The sequence below is a fragment of the Ornithodoros turicata genome, chromosome 2 (assembly GCF_037126465.1).
Source record: "Ornithodoros turicata isolate Travis chromosome 2, ASM3712646v1, whole genome shotgun sequence".
In the NCBI taxonomy this organism is placed as follows: domain Eukaryota; kingdom Metazoa; phylum Arthropoda; class Arachnida; order Ixodida; family Argasidae; genus Ornithodoros; species Ornithodoros turicata.
The window spans coordinates 57,132,295-57,154,616 of record NC_088202.1 but is presented as its reverse complement, the minus strand read 5'-3'; the positions used below and the strand labels follow the sequence as shown (position 1 = coordinate 57,154,616).

The following is a 22,322-nucleotide window of genomic DNA, read 5'->3' as shown; positions in this document are numbered from 1 at the left end:
TCACAAATACACTTCACATCAACCTGCATTGCTTCCTTCGGTAACAAAAAGTAACCAAACTTGTCTTACCGTTCACTAGCGGGACATCGGAAAGAGTGCAGACTTCCTCATGAACGATTTCTGCGTCCTTTGGAGGTGCTGGGATTCCCTGTCATGTTTGTCTTCCCGCTGTTGTGATGATCAGCTGGATGCGCCATTCCGTTTTCACATTAGCAGTTCGCCACAATCTAAATCTAAAGCATTGAAAACCCTCTAAACTACCCTCTAGCGTCTGCGAGCGCAACGGTTGTTGTAGAGAGAACACGCGTGGCTGGACATGTATTATGGTGAGCTGTATGTATATGTATGCTGTGTCCATTTTTTTTTCTTCCTCCTCCGCTCGACCGACCGTCCGGATCCAAGCTCCTCAATCAAATGACACTCGCCCAATCAGCGCGTAGGAAGCCTGGCGCCAGTTCTAGGAGACCAATGAGCATCCAAATATTTACACAAATATTTCGCAGCCACTTAGGGATATTTAGATCAGTCAATGTGCGCCAATGGCGCCAATATTTTCGGAGCGGTGCGTTTCGCTTTCGAGCCGGCGGCTGGTTATACCCCTGTCTTACCCTACCTCACTCCTAAACGTAAAAGACGGTTGTTTGCCCCGATGTCAACCTGTATTTCAAGCACGGAGATTCCGTGATTCCAAGTTTTACATCGAAGAGGGTAATAGAAGAGCATATATCTGGAACCGGGAATACCGAAACTCATCCCGTCTCTGACATCACAGCAGCACCCGTAGCCGCACGTGAGGCAGCGCAAGGGAGGTCACGTGCTTACGGCTACCAATGGGGTCTCTGAGGTATCTGACGTCTGTGCTTTACTCGCGTGTGTGTTCGGAGGCTTATATCGCGCTAAGTACGACACCCAGAAGATTTTTTTTTCAGTTCTATGCAGTGTAGTACTATGCGTGCATCATGTAGTAAACCACATCTATCGAAGTGTCACAACCCCTTTAACAGAAATTTAACATGAATATGGTTTATTGATTGATAGGAGGATCACTGCTGTACGACGTATCCGGGTCTTCTCTATGGGTCATGAGCGTATGGAGATATAATACAAGATGAGGTTTCGGAGTGTATCACTGTCAGCAACATTTCTTACGCGGGCGAACTTTCCCGCTCTTCGATGTGGACAGCTTCAAGGCTTGCTCTGCCTCCGTCTCCGTCTCCATCGCGTGGAAGACGCCTGCACGCTGTCGCAAAGCAAACAAACGTAATGCGTTGAAAGGACCATGAAAAGAAATTTGACAAGCCTGTGACAATTTTAATTTGTTCCATATAAAGCATCCACCCTGTTAAATATGAAGTTCAAATAGCGAAAATATTCTATATTAACCACGGCTGTCAACGGGAGCTACTACGACCTGACTGAGAGACATACTGCCCGTGACGTCAAACACAGGTGATGTTGCCGATTGGCTAACTATACGGTATACTGAATATGGTTTAAAGTCGATGTGTTTATGATATTGAGGATATTATTGATATTGAGAACCGTTTCCGCCAGGGTACTCAGAATTCGTCAGAATCATTTCATGGTCCCTTTCAGTAAACTGTACAAAAAATCTACTGGAGCCGCCGCTGTTATTTACTATTTCAATGCACAAACCTCGGAATAGACATTCGTAGCATGCAAGGCCCTCCTACAATGAGGCAAAATAGCATGAACAGCGCACAACAGAAACATTGGACGTTGCCTCCTGAACTCATGAGGGCTAATTTACATATGGTCACACATCTAATATGCAAAATAGCTCTCGTTTAACCTTTAAGGCTCATTCACACCTATGTTTCAAAAAGCGGCGTTGCCTCAGCGTTCGCGGCACGGCCAAGAGGAGCTTGTCACACATAGCCGAGCCGTCAGGATAGAAAAGCGTGCCGTTGTTTTTGGTATCCTCTTTGTTCATGCATCCTCTTGTTTGTATGCATGCTGTGCTGCTTTGTTTTGATAGCTCCTCAATATCCTTGTCAATTATAATGAATTGGAGTAAATTCGGCACGCCCTTCACATTGATGTGTAAAAAAGTCAATTTTACTTGGCAAATTTACGAGTTCGGTTCGCAAAACTTTACGTAATAAAACATACGTTACATGACATTCAAATCACGAGGTGGCAAAAACCTAGTAAAGCGTGAACCACATGGACCGAAAAGCGTCCGAATTCTTTCCGAACCGAATTCGGGACCGAGCTTTTTCGGAGAACAGAATTCCGTGCCGAATTCGGCCCGATCTGGCCAAGCCAGATTTTTCCTCCGAAATGGGAAGTGACGCCAACCGAAAAAGTAGAAGCAACCAATGGCTATCCAGCCGGAAAAAGAACCATAGCAACGATGACGTAGCAGTGGGGTTGACTGTTGCCGTGTGTGTGCCACTTCTACTCCCATGAATACAGGGATTATCTCATTGACCTGGATGGTTGAAAGGCGATGCTCCCCAAGGCTAGAAGTCTTCGGCCGAAATTCGGAGTGCATTTCGGTAGCATGCGGTGATCCACAGAAAAAAGTTCGGTCCCGATTTCGGTTCGGCCAGTTTTCGGACAGTTTTTCGTGCCATGCGGTTCACCCTTAAGAAGAAATGCCGTCGATCGCATGATTCTGGGTGGCGTAGTTTTTTGTTATAATTCAATGACACATTTTCTGAGATACCCTGTATACAGGGTGTTTCACCTAACATGTCATAAAATTATATTGAAAAATCTACTTGTCTGAACATTATGGAATCAACGCTATTTATCCCAAGGGAGATTTCGCCTCTACTTCTGAGTCACTGGGATTTCTGAGTCAGTAGTAACTGGTCAGTAGTAACTAGTAATCATGACGTCAACTATAACCGTGTGCGTGCTGCAGAGCCGTAGCGAGGCAAGTTTTCGCCCAGGGCAGGGTATGCCAGAAGCGCCCCCCCTTCCACCTCTCCCACTGAGCCCTGCACACAAAGAGGTGAAAACACAGAGATCGTAAATTCAAATTGTCTTCGTTCCCGCTTTATCCTGTCCAACCAACGTGCCATGGCCTGCGTCCGGCGCCCTCGCGTTTGGCGAAAGCGCCCAGGGCGGCTGCCCCCTCTCGCCCCCCTGTCGCTACGGCTCTGGCGTGCTGTCTCCGTTGGTCATAAAGAGTTGTATTGTTGACTGATTCGATGAGTCACGCAATTTGGGACATAACATGAAGTTCACGGGGCGTCCGGGATGGAACATTGTATTGACGGCATCACAGGTCGGAACAAGGTTATTAGCCGGTGGTCTTTGCCCGAGCAGCGGGTAAACATTGGATTTCTTGTGCTGTGAGTCCAGTCGTTTGCACGGAAACCGAAAAAAGCCAAACTTGCCCCCTTGCTGTACTTTGCTTTGCAACTGCTGAACGAACATGGTACTACCATCTTTATCAAAAGTCTCCTGTGCCATAAGTTCACGAAATGTTGCCTCTCACCGCAAAAGTATGCAACCCGACACCACATGGATACGAATGGCACGCGACCAATCACAACCAAACTGTTTCGCCGAAGTTCCGATAGAATACGCCACTGTTTTGCGCATGCTCCTCAAACATTTTGCGAAATGGCCCTTGAACTCTGAAATTTGCCGAGTTAACCTGACTTTTCTGACGGAAACAGAAAGCGCATGCAGTATTTACCCGTTCTAGCGCAAAATGCATTCACTACTACAGAGGTAATAACCAGAGAAAAAAAAAAAGCGAAAACCATACTTATTGGCGGCCGCACCTATACCTCCCAAGGAAGCCATGCGAGGATGTCATGTACAGCTTGGGACAAACGTTTACGGAACACCGGGGGTGTAGCATTTCTCCATAGGAGCGACACCCTAGCAACAAACAGGAGCGGACAGACATACTGAGAGATGGGTAGAACAGCTGGTCGTCCGTTTCTTATTCGACCTCTTCCTGATATCTAGCAGGAAGCCGTTCCGATAAAGAAATACGCCAGTGCCGTGTTCCGCAAACTTTTGTCCCAAGGTGTGCCTGAAATTTCAGTTTTCCAGCCTTCTTCTAATAAAGGCTGATTCACATTACAGCGTCTATAGGGCTGCGTACAGCGTCTTACGTGTACCTTCGTTCTATCATGAAGGAGGTTCCGTTGTAATGATTCACTGTCAGCTCAATGTCGCTGGCACGCAGCCGCATGCACGCATTGAAACGCGATGGTGTGAACCGAGCTTAACGGCTACATGGTTGCAACGCCAATTTATCTGAAAGAAGAGAGAGAAGGAAACAGAAACGGGCAGCTGACCTTTTTGCTTCCGCTACATCTTGCATTATCTTGACGCAGACATGGGGTGCGTTCCAAAACCTACTCGAGTCAACTTGGGAGTAGCTCTCTACCTGAAGCGCCGTTCCAAAACCGGGTCCAGTAACTCGATGACGTCACTACCCGCGTTCCAAAACGAGGTGGAGTAACCAGAGAGTCAATTAACTTGATTCAACTCTCCTCCGAAGGCCGGTCAGGGGAGGTTCGTTCGAGTAATGACGTCATGCTTTTGTCGTCTGGTCTTTTCCGCGAAAGCGCGGTATCGAAACCAGCTGAAGCCTGAACGTGTGGTTGTCGAAAAGACTCGACCTCCACGACGGGTTATGAATACACAACTGGACACCGAAATGGCAACACTCTTCCGATGCGGATTGTGCGACATGGCTTTTGAGGACCAGGCGAACGCCCAAAAGACATGTGAGCCGGATACATTTACCAGGACAAAGTTAGTCTTGCTGGTGCGCTTTTCTATTTCGTCTCCATGTGCGTTGCTTTTCCATTATCTATTTAGCATATGTTCACTAACAGCTGCTCTGCAAAGTTTATTTCATCCATGACTTGAAAGCCCGAGACGAGGTAGGGACGATAACAGACAAACACATACACGGGTTGTTATCGTCCCTACCTCGTCTCGGGTTTTCAAGCCATGGATCGTCACCACCAGCTCGCTTGCTACCTAACTTTCCTTTCGTTATGTTTATTTGTTTCACTGCCTTGTAGCCACGTGGTCCTTGTAAAGGCACAACTCTATGTGAAACGTTCAAAACCATATTAGGAGCAAGGGCTATTACTGACCAGCATTATTATTATTATTGTGTGCGTGTGTCGGAAATGGGATTTTAAATGGAATTTTACTTTTCTTCCTCTGCCCTCACAGTTGTAAGATGGTTTGTCGGTACGCTCGTGTGAACAGGTTTCAGATAAAATATGTACCATAGGCGCAGGCAAGTTGGTGGATAAATGCTTGGGTGGAACTTGGATAAATTGTGAGCTGTGGAAGGAAGGGACAACACGACAGAACTCTGTCACGAATCTCCAGTCTTTTCACCCAAGCTCAGACTTCTTTCAAGATGAATGAAACAGGAGGCGTTTGTGCGCTTCGCGATACGTGTACTATCAGAACCGCTTCATCGCGCTCTGATTATGTTTTTTTTGTTTCAGCCGTTCAGCTTACATTCGACTCCGACGCCGCGGACATTTCCGTGACCCAAACCACGCCCGCACCGCTACCTCAGTTCCAGGATTCCAACCAGCAGCTTCCACCTTTTGTATTTTTCATCTTCTGTCGTCATGATGTTACCACTTTTCCTTTTTTGATACGCTCTGCAAGTAACCGAGCGTTCTGCGCATATCTCCTCTCCCGGTTACTCCACTTGGGAAGCCCGATTGGCTACGGCGGCGCCCTTCCTCTTCCTTCTCACTGCCTCCTCTCATGTGCAGAGACGCACTTGCACAGCGTATTTCTTTTGACTACCAAATGCAACGGGATGTATCCACTTCATGCATTTGGGGTAGCTAATGGTACGTGAAAACTTCCATCCTACAAAAAATTTACAAATAAATCACGACAATGTCAGCTGCTTTTTCCCTTTCATTCTCCAATAGAGGGGCTTAAAAATAATTCTGCAGTGTCTTGGAAGAAATGCTACCAGACAAGCAATGTAACTGCACAGTAAGTAACTACATACACAAAGTGCTGAAAACGCCAAATGCCCACTGGGCCGACAAGACAGAGTCCAACTATGTCCGACGGGGCATGGTGACTTCTGTAAACAGCTCACAGTACATTCCCCGTCGTCGTTATCGTCGTCTCTGTAAAATAAATCTGACGCGCGCGAGATGAGAGCGGTGATGACACCGGCCTCCATTTTAACTCGGTCGGAGTCCCCCACGCGTTCCCAAAGCTACTCGACCGGGCGCGTACTCTGTGGTCGCATTGTACAACTCGGTCATGTGACCTACTCGACTCGAAGGTTTGTTTTGGAACGCACCCATGAGCTTGGCCGCCAATGTGCGCTCTTCAAAAGGACGGCTTTCGCACCTTTTTTTTTTTTTCCCGGCTATTACCTTTGTAGCAGTGAATGTATTTTGTGCTCGAATTTTGTAAATTCTACATGCGCTTTCTGTTTCTGTCAAAACAAAAAAACAAGGTGAGGTTCACTTGGCGAATTTCGGACTTCAATTTGGAAAACTGAATTTCTCGCGAATTACATTCAAGAAAAGTCCTCAGAAGTAATGGGAAAATCTAGATAAATCGTGTTGATGACATAATGTTCAGACAAGTAGATTTTTAAATAGAATTGTATGACCCGGTGGAACACCCTGGTTTCTCTGGAAATGAAGCGACCTTCGCCTTGTCCGCGTCGGAGAGCTGTCTATCCGGCCAACAGATTAGCTCCTGCACCGATCAGCTCCGTCGCTTCAAAACAGGTGCACCCCTCACGTGGATTGCCTGTCGCTCTTTCTGCGCTCGAAAACATGTGTAGTTGTTGTTTCGACCTATTTGCATAGCGAAATTCAGCGACAGATATTTCAACACACGTGCGCGTTTAAGGGTTTTTAGAACAAGGAATCGCTTTCAACGAGGAATATCTTCCGTTCTCTTAACTACCTTTTGCGCGAAATCCCCAAATTAAAGGTGTATTAACACATTTTAAGTAATTAGTGATTTCTTCGAGAAAATGTTCGCTGGCCATATAACTCAACTGCAAAAACGGCATCTATTTTGCTCTGCTAGTTTTTTAAAGAAAGACTCTGTAACAAATATAAAAAAAACACCCTCTGTATATATAAGAAAGTACAACAGATCCCCGCGAGGCATAGCTGTTGTGCTGGGAGGTCCGCTGGACCAAAGGAAACCACTTCCGCCCTATGCGAGCGGTCCCATGGGCCGAATCATAAGCATTCGCGTTTCTGCCCTCCGAAACTGCAGCACAGAGCGGTTTTCGAAAAGCGGCTCGAAACGCCTCGCATCGCGCTTCACGTAGCAGAGGACGCGGCGTAGCTCCAAGAAACGCATGTGTGAATGAGCCTATACAGATACTAACGCCAGGACTAGTTCCTATAGCCACAGAAGCCTTCTCCACAGAGCTCTGTTACCTTTGCAGCAGCATACTTTCTTGCAATGCTGAGAAAGACGTGATCCACGGAGAGCTTGTCACGAGATGATGCCTCATAGAAGTCCATACCAAGTTTATTTGCCACCACTGTTCCCTCTCCTCGCGTAATCCTCCTGGATGGCATCTGAAGATAAGCGAGGCAAACGGATTAGTACACACATATCCCTTAGCATGCGCTGCTCTTAATAATGAATAATTCGTCGATTTACGTCGCGGGACAGCTTTGATCATGAGCGACGCCACAGCCGTCGGCCTGTGGATCACTTTAGCCCACTTAAAGTGAGCCGAAAGCTCGGCACAAGGTAATGTAACGTCCCTCGCGGAAGACGGCGTGTCAAAGCAACTTCTACACTGCCACCAAATTGCTGACGCCCTCGGCCCGGGTAAATACTTCTTTGCGTTGGATTTCTTGAGACAAGTGACCATTGAACATTATAGTGTCGTGCGCCAAGGAAGACGAGAGGCCAGTCAGAGAACGCCCTACGTTACCGCACGGTAGTATTTCTTCGAGCAGCTAACTACCAAAACGCGATATATTCGCACGCCATCCGGCGTCAAATGTAGTTAAGGTGCTGCGATCTTCACCTTCAAGTCCCACGAGAAAAAGGATTTCTATGATCTTTGGCAAGATGCCGCAGCTTTTTAACAGCACTGCTTGCGACAACCAGGTAGAGCTCAAGGAACCAGTTAGGTTTCCGCCGACTCTCGAACACCGCCGTCTTTGTACATCTCGATGGCCTAACACTCGATGGCAACACACGGTGCATGCCGTAATTGCAGTGTTGTACATACCGGCGTTGCCGTGTACGGTGCTTTTTTCAGAAGCCGAGTAGCGGTGCCACCACGTTTTAAATTGTTAACGGAAAAAGTATTTCCGCTACAAATTCGGACAGGGGCAGGCTTTTTCCGCTACGCCAATTTCAATAACATATAAAATGTGGTACACAGTGGCGGAAAAGCGAGACACCGATGAAATACTTTTTCTTTGCATTTATTTCATTGTCTTCCCACCCAGGAAGACGTGGCTGAGGATCCTCCTCGATTCTAAGTACTCTCCTAAGTTAAGCCCCGCTGAATTCTAACGAAGAGTAAATAGTATGGATAAGCAAGGCAGGCTTCACCTGTTCATGTGGCCATAGAGCCCATGTTTTAGGAATCTAAATGCGGGTGCAACACATTTAGGTGACAGCCCTCAGCATTTGTTCGCTAGTGGCACGTTGCCCGAGGCACTGCGAGGCTTTTAATGCAATTTCTTTGAGTGATATTAAATGGTAGGAGCAACTTATTTACAAACCTACAAACAATACATGTTACAAATTTGGAAACTAAATGGAACCTCGAAGATCCCAATATTCACCCTAAGAAATTGACAAACCAATAGGCGATGTCAAGTTGCCGGCGGTGAGTAAATCAAAGAGTGATATTAAACGGTAGAAGCAACTTATTTATTTACACATGGTAAACAAGGCTTTCGTGCACGAGGCTGCACTTCTTCAGGCTACAAAAATATGAACATGGTACAGGCATATATATACCTTATATACAAAGTGTTTGCTCTAACGTGTCCAGAAATTATATTTGAAGCGAGCGATAAAGGAAAAGCAAGTGGTACTTTTCTGCTACTTAGTCAAGGACCTCAAAAGTAGCGCTCGTTTCTCTTTTATCGCTCGCTTAAATAAAATTTCTGGACACGTTAGAGCAAACACCCTGTATATGCCTGTGCCTGTTATATGTGCCTGTACCATGTTCATATTTTTGTAACCTGAAGAAGTGCAGTCACGTGCGCGAAAGTCTTGTTTGTAGCACCCTGGCTACCTTACTGGGTCCTCTTCTTCAGCCGACCTTGCGGGCCGTCACCACTGCGCTCCTCTGTTTTATCCACGCTTCGAACCTTGTTCAACGCTTTGTGATTGTGTGACCATGTGTGTGATTTTTCAGTTTTAGTGTTGTTTATTTTTTGTTCTTCCTTTTTCTTTCCTTTATTTTTTCTTCTTTCTGCTTTTCCTATTCTCCTTTTTCCTTCCCTTTTCTTCTTTTTCTTTTCCTTTTCTTTTCTGGAATAGTAAGCCTACGTCCTGTCTGGTTGACCTTTCCTTTCTTTTTTCTTAATAAAGATATCCCCCCCCCCCCGACACACACACACAGGTCAGTTTGTCATCGCTCTAATGATTATGACACCTGGAAGATCCGCCTTGGGCACATGCTGTTAACTGTCGTCCCGCGGTACAGGTTCTGTGGACTGACCTCGAACTTGAGCTCGCGCTGGGTGAATTCAATGCTCATCATACGACTCCGGGAAGCCGTAGGAGGGAGGGACGGATGGATGGGGAAAGGAGGTTGTTGGAAGCAATGGAAAGTACTCACATGTGCCTGCTTAACAACCGACAGCCAACCTATATGCGACCACCAACGTCACTCGATGCATTGGATCTTTCGTGATGCTGAGCGGACACAATTCGCCACTTGTCGTGCGCTACCGATGTCGACACCCGAGGTAGTGACCAGTGCTGACCGCGTTATGGTCCGGTGCTCCGAAAAGCATGATGTTCGGCTATTTTTTCCGATGGGATAGCTCGTGAATATCACTGTCAATTATCATGTATTTGAGTAAATTTGGCACGCTCTTCATATCGGTGGGGCAAAAAAGTGACCTTTACTTGGCAATTTTCCGAGTTCAGTTCGCAAATATTTACATAATTAATCTTACGATACATGACACTCACATCAAGAGGTGGCAAAAACCTTGTAAGAACAAAAGCCGTTGACCGCATGATTGTAGGTGGCGTAGTTTTTTATTATAATTCAATGACACGTTTTTTGGGACACCCTGTAGAATACAAACGCGTGCAGAAGCAGCCTTAAACGACGGCGTTTTACATCACCTATGCTCAGGAAAGAATCTACTTACTCTGAATCCAACAAATTCGGACCAAATCCTGCTTTTGTTAAGCGGCAAACCTGATGACGAGACTATCAGAGACAAAATGGCAGCAAGACTTGTTTAGGGCAGAGCAGATGAGCGAAGGCACAATGCCCGACTTTATAAATGACAACAAAAGCAACAGAACACACAGAATTCAAGACCTGTTTCAAGATCTCTGTCCGTCCGTGTTTTTTTTTTTTTTTTTTTCAGGTTTGCTAACACCGTTACTACTTAACTAACACGCTCCACATCTTCTCGCGCCTCTGTATCTTTCTGCACATCTTTTTCATTTTCAAATGTTCAACAAAAGGTGACCTATGTTTTGCGTACGCGGTTCGGAACAGCCGACTTCCTCGTTCGAGGAGGTAGCCTCTCCACTTTATTTTTATTTTTTGTCTTTGCATCAATCAGTGAGTAACTCGGTGTAACTGTTTTGACGTACGCACCGGGATCTCGATGCAGAAGTAATGGAAAGCCTATTTACCTGATCAACTTTATTGCCGACCAAGGTGAGCATCAGATTCTCGTTCCCAGACATGGTTCTGGCCTGGTCTGCCCAAAAGTATACTTCCCTCAAGCTGGAAGGACGTGTAACATCGTACACTGAAAGACAGAAATAAAGTTCGTTATGTGCAAGACTAAGTTCGGTTGTCACAAGCTGAGGTGCGCTAAATGAACAAACACATGAATTCATGTATTTTTCGCAAAAGAAGAATTCCAACTGTTTCTAATCTATCTGGTGTAGCTGTCCCGACTCGCGCGTAACGTGACAAGTGACGGAGGAAAGAAACGGATAGGGATAAACGCGAAACGGCGTACAGGCAGAGATGGCTGTTTTATTTTATTTATTTATTTTTGTGGAGGACAGAATAACAGAACAAAATAAGAAAGCCTGGCCGTTGCGCGCAGATCTCTACAACGCCATGTCGAAGCAGTGCGCAGGAAGAATAGTTTCAAGACAAATAAAGCGTAGTGCAGGTGTCAGGGATGCGGATCCTTGTTGTCCCTCTTATTTTACTCGCGCCCTTTGCGTTGAAATACATTTCTAGATTTGGTAGCCTGGAGCAGATATGCGAGGATTTGAACATGCAAAATTATATTTCTAATGGTACTTTGCCTTAGCCTTCAGATACATATTTTCCTAAATACCCCAAGAAGGAAAAAAAAAAATCCCAGAAAGATTTTGAAGATCTTTGCTTTCCGTCAGTGGCGTCGCTAGGGTACGCGTCACCCGGTGCGGGAGCTCTTTGCGTCACCCCACCCCCACCCCACCCCATGCCCCCATTAACGGATACCAGGATTTTCGTTCCAGGCTATTCATGATAAATAAACATATTACACCACACTCAGAAAAAAAATGTGCCTCGCAGAAGGCTCCACATGTTTTTGGCGTCATCGTGCCACAGAGAACGGGAGGAAGCGGCAGTATTGGTGCGGCGCGTCACCCCTTCCGTCGCTTCACCCGGTGCGGACCGCACCCCCCGCACCCCCTAGTGACGCCACTGCTTTCCGTAGCCCTGACGAACCCTCTGTAGCACAAAAACAAATTTTGACCAGCTACCTGAACTCAAACGAGTCCTTTTGTACGGTGAAAAACAGGGTTTACGAAGTAAAAGCAAGCCCCAGTCATTGTCTTTGTCTTTAGGTGCGACAACGGTACATTTAGCATGAGTTAAAGGGGTGTTATACGGACGGGCTGGTCACAGGATAATATGTACCTGTTACTCCACATTAGTGGGTTGGTACCTGTTAGCAGATGAGCCAGGTGCCTTCAAGATGAAAGCAGGGGTGTTCGTTTGGTGTGACACACCCAAATGCATCGCACCAGCATTGACATTATATGACACAGTCCAAGGCAAGAGACTTGTCCCGTATCTGTAAGCAAATGCACGCGGTTGGATCTGACCACACTCTATAACGATAAGGCATAAGATACCTAATGAGAAGTGGAGTCAGACGCAGCTGGCACTGAAAATTGCGCCTCAAGCAAGATGAAATTGTGCAACTGGTGTCCTTTTGTGTAAGGAAAAAATAAAATGGAGAGTGTAGCGCTCATAGGGAGAGACCCGGCTACTTCAGCTCCATTAAATATCAAGGAAAGTAAATAAGACGACAGTTGAAGGAGCACTGAGACCCCGAACTTTTTTTTTCGCTGCGGCGTGTTCTGCATTGAATAAGATGAGCTCTTGCGAAAGAACGACGAGTGCAGGTGCCGTGCAGAGCGCGAGCGAGGCCTCTGTGCCGCACACCTTTAAAAAAATCCTGCAAGACGTGAAAAACGCGCATCGGAGAACGATGGAAGGTCGGTACGTAATGTTGTCCTCGGGCATGTGACGCGTGACGTAGAGCGGATCTGCTCTGAGCTGAGAAGAAAGAAACAAAGAAAAAAGCAGGGTGTCGAACCGAAACGTTTTTCGTTCCGGTTTTCGTTCCGGTTACATCATAAACGATCCGGTACCGGTTCTGCTCCGGAGCAAAAAAATAACGGTTCATATCGGTTTTTAACCGGTTCTGCTTCTGCTGGGAATATTCATCCCCACAAATAAAAATATAGATGTTACAAAATGTAAACCCGTTTATTCCGCATACATGGTATTTCATATTAATAGACAGCTGTGAAATTGGTAGCTCCTGGTTCCTGTAGGTTACTGTCTGTTCAAATGGGCTTTCTCCTTTCTTGAAGCACATGCTACAAACGGACTTGTTTGTCGTGATGTCATACGTAAAGTACTTTCCTGCTGGATTGGAGCGATCGCGTCCCATCCGAATGTCTGTTGCTACTGTCTAGCCCGCAAGCACCACCGCACGAGTAGGAAGCAAATCGAGGAACACCTTCACTCACAAACGCGCTCGACGGCTCAGTTTTATTTTCTTCGTGTCCTGTCCACAAAAGAGTTGCCACTTCGCACGGGCTTGCCCTCGCGTATACGTAAATGTATTCAACTTAGCTGCTCTCAAACAAGGGACGCGTTGCACGACATTACCGATAAAGAAGCCGTTATGCAGCCCCCTTGGGTCGCTGTTTAGTTAAGGAGAGTTTGCGGGGATCAAATTAAAACGCACACTACGGCACATTGCTAGAGAGTCACATGTACCTCTAAGTCTTGAACAGCTTGAGGAATGCGACAGGGTTTTGAGCCATGCTAAATATCACCTCAATGTTCCTTTAAGGAATAAAAATGAAAAGAAAAGAGCTGTTGCGTGTCACATACGTCACATGAATGTCACAGTCACAGTACATTTACCAGCTTAGTGTCTGCCAAAAACTGCATGAACGCCTGCAGGGCGGGAGCCAAGGACCCATGGACTTTCGTTGTATCAAGTGGTCAGTTTTTCAGTCGGGTCAAAGTGGTTGGGAGATGCTGCCGCTGCCCCTCACATCGTCGACAGGCATGTGCAGGCAGGCAGGCAGACAGGCAACTCTATGGCATGTGCAGTATGCCAGTGCCCTCTACACACCCACACATGCGGCCATTAGGGGGGTCTACCTTCCTAAGTTTATGTAGCGATCGTCCGCTGTAAGGCACATTTAGGCGAAGCCGGTGAAACAACGCGGCAAACTTGCGCTGAAACAATAGCGGTAAGGTAACTGCGAGCCTTCGGTCAACCTGTTGATGAAGGAAGGACCGAACCCAGCAGAAGAGTGATCGTTGCTTAGCCAGTTCACGACACATGATGGTCAGCACGCACCTTGCGTCAGAGTTACTTTGCTATAGTTGACGGGGAGAGCGTTTCTGATGTCCTCTGCTCGCTACAGCATCAGCTGTGTCGTGCCCATGTATACAGCGGCGTGGTATCCACTGGAATATTATGAAATGTCCATCCTTCACGGCACTGTCATAAAATTCTAGGATGTCACTTTTGACAGGCAGATGTAAGACACTGGAGAACGGCTTGCGAGTCGCTATATTACCCACTTCGTCTATAAGCGCGTCGCCATTACATATTCCACAGCGAGGAGCATTGCATGCAACACCGCTGCGTTCGACGACTATGTGATGTATTGGTTCCTCAGTTATCTGCCGTTGGACAGAAGCAGGTACCCTTCTCTTGCAAGTAGACCAGGAACCATGCTACCAACGCTGGGAGCCGCCACGGAGGCAAATGGGACTTTATGGGAAATGGGCGTTTATGTCTGGACATATGGCTATGATATGGCAGGACAGGCCTTGTGGAAAGTGGAGTTAGTCTTCCTACTTATAGCTCGAATTAGGTCGTGCCTGTGGTGCCGCGTGGACAGGCGTTAGGAAATGCCGAAGAGACTCTTGAACACGAACGAATGCCACCAGTGATTCCTTAGCCTCTGCAGTTGCCAACTTGTTTTATGTAGAGCAGTGAACACCTAAGCAGACTTTGATGCTTTTGGCCAGTACAGCTTCAAGGACAGACTCCTATGTGGTAAACGGGACGTGTAATATTGGAATGTGATACATCACCAGAGGACGTATGAGTGAATTCTGTGCGGTCAGCAAATATTTCGATGACGCACCCCTCTGACAGCCATTGATGTAGCGCGTGACATTAATGGTGGAGTCCGCTTTCTGTTTGTTACGGCGCACTTTCGCTTACCAGAACAGGGCTCTGTCTAGAATGACCCATAGAAAGGCGCGGTGAGACACTCTTCGTAGCCGTTGGCCGTTGACGTGCAGGTGAAAATTAGGAAGTCGCTTCCTAGTAAATGGCAGCAGTGTTTTGTATTGCGGTGCGTTCTGGAAGGAGCCGACGGGATGCACGCAACACACAGATATCAACGATGTAAGCAACACCGAGAAAGATGTGCGTTGTGAAAGAAGCCGACAGAATGAAATAACACGTAGAAAATGACGGTGTAAGCAAGACCGAGGAAGCGACGCTCAGCAGCCAGCTTGAGCTCGGAAGCCTTCAAAAGGAGTATAGACCCAACGCTCACGCGTGGGGGTTGTGTTCGTTTATTGGACTCAAGCAACTCGAGAGGCGAGAGAGGCGAATCTTGCTCGGTGTCCTGGTGTGGCTCTCATGACGTCATCGCCCCTCCAGTGACTCCCGTTTTAAAATTCGAGGAATCAACACGGGAGGTGTTGATTCCTCTGGCATCTGTTGATTCCGGCTCTGTGGCTTATTCACCGGTGCGGCTTATCTGATGACTATTTTGCCCGGGCATTTTCCCTATAGACCGGTTTTAACGAAAGGGCCGACAGTGTCTCTGAAACAGCACCACCCTGCCAATGCACGAACAATGCGTAACAGGGGCGAGTCCAACTTCAAGTAGACTGAACTTCCTGGTGGCTTCTCCCAAGCAGCTTTAACAAAAGTGGTGACAGTGATCCATGTCTTCTAGTAGGCCACTGACCCGTCAATCCACGAAAAACACGCAACAAGGGCACAATCAGATCATGGTAGATCACTAGGACTGACCTCCTTTGTTGTACACCAGGCCGACCCCGGAGTATGGACCGCAGGGTTTATGGCCTTCTCTATGGTCTCCTTTGTCGCACAAATCAGTCGCGTTGTATTGCCCGTGGCTTGTCTCTCGAATGCGGCTTATCTGCCCGAAATTTTTCAAAACGGGTCCCGCGGCTCAGCTGCGGTGCTGCTTATACGCGTGAATTTAGGTAGCTTTACTGTACAATCACTGTACTGCAACCTGTCTTTGCTGTCACACGTTTCACACATCACCGACTTCCAAGTTCAGCGCAGAAACATTTTGACTAAGAAGGCAACAGCATAATTTGATTTATTTGTTTTCTCTGTGCAGCTGCCAGGTCGGGGGATGCCTCCACCTCCACGAGGCATGCGAGGCAGGGGGAGAAGAGGTGGCTTTCCGGTGAGTGTTTCTTCGTGGCATGTGCCCCTCTGAGGTTCACTTCAGAGGGGCACAGAACTAGCGAAGAACCAGCAAAGACCTAGCAAAACTTCGTCGTTTCGAATTCTCCAAGTCACCGGGAGCTCCGACATCTCTCTGCTAGCAACAGAACTCGTCCGCGCCACACGTTGGAATACTGCTAAGAGCTGCGACGAGGACACGGAAATCGTCCTTCGAGGAACAATGTTACCAGACGGGCTGGTAGATTGCTGGTAGACGTCATGCTTCTCAAGACCAGAAATTAATTTTATGGCAATTCCACGTCGCACAGAGAAACAATATTTTTGGAGAACGTAGTGCATGCGCGAAGATTGTAATGGCATGCATTCGGTAAGGTTCTGAAGACACACAAATTAGTCCGTGGTGCCACTTTAAATTGGTGAAGCGTCCGCGCCAACGTAGTGTCCACCGCCAATAGGAAGCACTGCATCACACCCTCTCCGGCATATCGTGCACAGGGTACAGCGAACGCTGCTGTGCTTTGATGCGGTTCTTCGGTCCTTCGGTGATTCGGTTCTTCACGCCACCTCTTCTTTCTGAACAGGTGGTGAATGACATCAATTTGTATCACGGTATGCTTTTATTTCGGCCCCCCTCAACGTTTTAGATTCGGAGGTGTGTCATGACAGCGTGTTTTATGTCGACTTTTACTGGTCGATCTGGAGCGAGCAGCTAATTCCGGTACAGAGCAGCAAAATCTGGCATCGAAGCAACCGAATCCAAATTCCTCCGTGCAAAATACCAACGCTCCAGTCAAGAGCCTGGAGAAAGTAGTCTCCCATAACGCTAGCTGCTGTTATGCCTCCTAAGATCTGAAAGTGACGTCAACGTTTCGGTGGGGCATTTTGGAATGCATTCGGTGGAGTAGCTGCATTTCTCTGCAGAAGAAGAAAGAATGCTTCATTGCGGAGCCGGCTGATCTGAAACAACCAGCGAAACAAGTAAATTCGATCCGTATCAGCCACTGGAAAACGCATGCTGCGGAACGAAATCATCGCAGGTTTGCTTTGTGTTTCGGGGGCGTTTCATTCTGCATGTGAAGGTTAGAGCGAAATATATCAATAACTGTTTGAACTGTTTCTGGCTTCTCACTTGCGTAATTACATGAGTCCAGAAGAGTCTCGCGGTAGTAGCCCTGTATATCACTGAAATGTTTGTGTGTTGTTGTGTCGTGTCTCTACGATATTGCCTGTCCATAAAATATTGGTGCCACCAAAGTATACGTACTGACAATCGCCGCGTCCGCCTTCCGGTAGAACGTGCTCACAAGTGGACTGCAGAACCGCTCTTCTCCAGAAGTGTCCTATAATAGGATGAATTTTGTCGTATGAGTTCTAACTTCAAATGAAAGTGAAAGACAAATAGTTTTTTCAAGATGCATTTAGTGCCACGGCTACTACTGAATTTGAAAGGAAACAGATTAACTCTGCGTATTGGTTAAACTAATCGGCCGGACGGGTCGATATTTCAACGCACCTGATCGCTAGCCCTGCTCGGGGTTTCAATCTTGAGTCAAAACGCCGCTGGCTGATTCTAACAACCTTCTGGTGGGTATCCCTTATCTGTTAAATTATTTTGCTTCGTCTGGAGTGTCAGCCGGTCATTGTGCCGCTGCACAACAGGGGTACTGTTCGTCAAAAGTAATTCACCTGATTACTTTCTCTGTAAGCTCTCACTGGTCGTCAAATAAAGCAAGTGTGAACAATAGGAACGGAATGTCATGCGCCGTCAACCGATGATCAAGCCTTGAAAGGGGACATCGCACCTGGGAACGTATGTATGAGAACGGTACGGTAATTTTCGTCACCGCTTCATAGACTACTTGGCCAAGATTCTCTTCCGAAAACAGCTAACGTATTAAATAAACGAGTTTTAAAGATTCGCACTCCCTCTGCACCATGATGACGTAAGCCACGCACACGAATGGGAGCGCAGCGCAGGCGATTTTCTCCGAGGTCGTCTGCTTGGCGTTCGCGTCGCAATATACCAAGTCAAAGGTCCTCGGCAAATACATCGACTTTCGCTTACCAGTGTGGGTTCTGACGTTACCATGTTGCGTGGGAACACGGTATTAGACTCGTGGCTGTACGAGCACGTCCGACGCTAACCAGAAACGACATTCCGCAACCCGATCACAGAGCACACGCAGCGCCCTAGTATTTCGGCTCGCCCGCCCGTCTGTCGGTCGGTCGATCGGTCGCCAAGGCTACCTAGGTCTCTCCAGCCGCTCCCTGATTGGTCTCGTCCGCGCCAAAGGGCACTCACTGATTGGCCTTGTGCGAGTGACGTTTCCAGAGAGGGAATCCTGGAATACTCTCAATATGCGTCGTCTGCTCTTGCCATGTGTCACATAAAACTGCACAGGAACGAATCCACAAATTCGCGTCAGATTTTCGGCGTTATTATCAGTGATGGACGCGGAGTAGAACTGCGCTATAGTTTCGGAATCGACCGGTATGGATGGAATATTCTCTTTATGCGTGCAATTGCGTTGTTGTAGGAGCGTGACCACCTCACGAGAACGCCCTGCTTGGACCAACCGGAACCGCAACCGGAACCGGTCATATTTAAACAGAAATCACGCGGACCTTTGAAGTTCGTATGATTTAGTCCTATCTGTGATGTGCTTTCGCAAAGGTATTGCGACAGTTGTGCAAAGGAAGCACGATCGTTGAAATAATGGCACGGAATGGCGATTGCGTTCTCGAGTTTAAAATGAACATGAATGTCATCAGTTTAGCTGAAAATGGAATGGTTCCGTCACTTTTATATGTGGTCATGATTACAGCATGCAGATACATCAGTAAAACCTCAAAGCAAACACCAATCATTAAATCCCTCCGTTATAGTGAACGCTGGCGCATTATGTTCATTGCTTCAGTTTAATCGGGTTCGTGTTACAGTCGATTACTTTTCGACGTTAAAAAGTTACCTTACACGTGACAGACGCCAAGACGGCGTTCCCGATGTTTATGAGCTCGCGCCTTGGATCTTGAGAAGAATTGATAAAACAGATTCCAAAATCACTTCTATTGGTCAAGCCACAAACTGGTTCCGGTAGGCAATCTAAAGACGAAATACATTGCTTTTGTTTGTTTGTAGCGATACTTGCTAACACGAAAAGTAGATATTGTGAGTCAAATTTCCGCTAAACAATATTTTAGTAATTTAGAGCATCAGAAGAACTCAGGCGATGAATGTCAGTAACACAAAATGGCCGCATCGGCAGCATAGCTTTGGTCAGTGTGGCTTTAGCACTTTCCCTTCATATAATATGTTCGATTAGATTACTGTCCAGTAGCAGTGCGAGAAGCGCGAAACATGGAAGTTTACATCCTCGCCCATAGCAACGTGGGCGGACCGCGTGGAGGCGCCCTGAACGTGACGTCGAGGGTGATGCGCGAGCAATCTGGTGGATTTCTTTTGAAGAGAATGTGGCCCTCAGGAGACACATGACCGCACATTACTCGTATATTTTGTACACGCACCTTCTCGGACTTCACAAAGCTCTGCCTGAGGGCTCTTTCTCCTTTTTTTCTTTTTAGATCTGATAGATCGCGATCGGCAAGTTCGTCTCCAATCGATTGTTTCCATGTGTGACAGAACGAAAACTGGATGATGTTACAGCAGAGAAAACCCTGGTTTAGAGTTGGCTATAACGGTGTCATACCCACGACCTACTACTATACTAGAGACATGGACGTGTGCAAAGCTCCCAGGACCGGGGTACTAGTTCCGACAGTCGTTTGGCAATCGCGGATTTGGTGTTACTTAGCACTATTCGTTATCACGCGATTCACCTAACACGCGGCAATGTATGGTGGGGGTGGGCCGTACAGGCACGTTGACGACGAAGAAGAGGGCAGCGTGTGCATAGCAAACAACACTCTGTGTATGGTGAGCTAGAATGACTCACCAGCTAGAGCTAGCTTACCATACTCTGTGTAGCAGACGAATGACGGTGGCAATGATGATATAATGTGCGGTTGGGGACACGGTTGGCTAAAATCGCCTGTCAGTGCCTCGCCGTCCCTTATTACCTCTGTTGCGATTGAAAGTGTTGTGCCAATATTGTATTTGAAGGTGGACCATGGCTGCATGTGTTTATTTCTCGAAAGAAATAGTCTTGCAACACGTGGAGATTTGAGATGGGATAAAACACGGAGTGCTGATTTTAGACAACCGCGTCCCGTACAGTACGTGTCCTCTCTCCAGGGTAGTTTCATTTATAATCGAGTGATGCCCGCCGGTCACATTTTTTTATTTCTCTCGAAAAAAATATATTTTATCCCACCCACAAAGAGATGCAAAAGGTGCCTGACCGCAGGTCTCTGCGATATTTTCTTCTCCGTCCACGGCGCTTCGAAGCAACCGGCACGATTTCGCTGCTTAAATTTTTTCCAACTTTGTGACCTTGTATCTCTTGAACGAGATGTCCCATTTGAACGACTCTTTTTTTTTTTTGCTGACAGAGTGGATGGTGCACATTCCACCGTGGGCTACTAAATTTATATGGTCAAGAGAAAAACATGCAAAAAAAAAAATCCCGAAAACGCAACAGAGAGCCTTTTTAGCGCACGTTTGGAAGGTCATGGCCGAAGCCCTGGATCTCCGACTGTGATGTTCTCCGCATGAGCAGAAAGATCATTCTTTGCTCTTTCGTTTGACGTTAAATACATTGCTTTATCTTGAGCCATTATCCGGTAACAATGTCGTGAACACAGAAGGGTAGGGGAAAATTCTCAATTTCGCGGCAGTTTTTACCCAAAAAGGACATATTAAAATTTTCCGATATTTTTTACTAACATAGTTGAGACATAGCTCTTTCAGGATATGCAATAAAATGTTTGCTTATTTTGGTCCCACAGGGCGCGCAATTTTTTTTTTTTTTCCGCATCGCTATTGGGCAGCGCTCGCAGGGGTCAGACTAGAGCACTGCATGGGCCTAATTTTCGGGCCCGGCCCAGGCCCGGCTGGTACGGCCCGCACCCGGTGTGAGCCCATCGTCTTCTCTAGATATCCAGCCCGGCCCAGGCCCGACTCCGCCGGCCCGGGCTCAGCCCGTACCCGACTGTTTCCATGCTCAGGCCCGGTCCCAGCCCGCCTCTGCTGTATGTGTCTCGAGGCCCGGATGCGTATTTAGATTTACTAAAGAGCACAGGAAAAGGACGCAGCTAATTGGTAGAGAGTGAGGAGGTACACTCGAACAGAGCGGCTGTGTTTCTCTGCCTGCAAGCCGCTCTGTGCTTGGTGCTTGCTTGCTTGCTTGGCTGGTGACCGCCTTGATCAGCGTCACAGAGAGTGCGGTGTCCTGTGCAGTCGTAGTACGCGGCTGCTCCTCTCTGTCTTTGGTGAAGCGAAGGACGCTCCTTCTGTTGCCCAAATCGCCCAACTCCTTTCGTCTTGTCGGCAAACATCTCAGCGCGCCCGCCCCACCAATCGTTCCCAAATGTGTGTGAGTGCACGTGTGAAATCCAGCCCCATTACATGAAATAAACATGATCACATATAAAAAAGTGATAGTTCTCAGATGACAATGCCATGATATCCCATACCTAATGGAAAAAAAGTGACATGAAAATTAGCAGTCTCGTCGTACGTTCGCGTACATGCGACTATGGCCGGCGTTGTCAAGCCCGTACCTGGCACGGGCCCGGCGGCTGAAGCCCGAGCCCGGCCCAGGCCCACATAAAAAACGCTAAGCCCGGGCCAGGCTCGGGCTTTCGGGTAAACCCGGGCCCGTGCAGTGCTCTAGGTCAGACACACGTACAAAGAGTCAAATGTATAATTATACATTTGACTGGCTTTGCACTGGGCTTTCAGAGGTGTCCTATGACACCCTGACGGGAGGCATCACGTGCCACGTGACCTTCTGACGCCATCCGATCAAACGTTGCCTGCCTGCGTACTGCTGATGAGGCCCAAGAAGGCCGAAACAGCTGTCCAGTACTGGCATGGCGACGTTTGACTTACAAACATATGCTATACGTGCAGCCAAAGAGCTCCTGCTAATTTTTTCCCCCTTATATACATATATATATTTTTTTTTTTGCTTGTGGTGAGCGTGCCGTCATGCCGAAGGTCGACTATAGTAATATGCACAGATCACTGTGATGTCCGCAGACAAGCAA

The 22,322-nt window shown here is 47.3% G+C and overlaps 1 protein-coding gene across 11 annotated transcripts in view; it reads right to left on the bottom strand.

The window, feature by feature from the left end:
- Positions 1–1,003: 1,003 nt before the first annotated feature.
- The window catches only part of LOC135385460 (ras-related protein RabQ-like), a 53,316-nt gene continuing 31,997 nt past the window's right edge, over positions 1,004–22,322 (bottom strand). For all 11 annotated transcript variants that reach the window (XM_064614786.1, XM_064614787.1, XM_064614780.1 and 8 more), the window contains 4 exons: positions 17,419–17,494; positions 10,834–10,952; positions 7,407–7,550; positions 1,004–1,240 (listed from right to left, as the gene is read on the bottom strand). In XM_064614786.1, the coding sequence (XP_064470856.1) occupies positions 1,133–1,240; positions 7,407–7,550; positions 10,834–10,952; positions 17,419–17,494 (447 nt within the window). In that variant the 3' untranslated portion in view covers positions 1,004–1,132. The remainder of the gene's footprint in view (positions 1,241–7,406; positions 7,551–10,833; positions 10,953–17,418; positions 17,495–22,322) is intronic.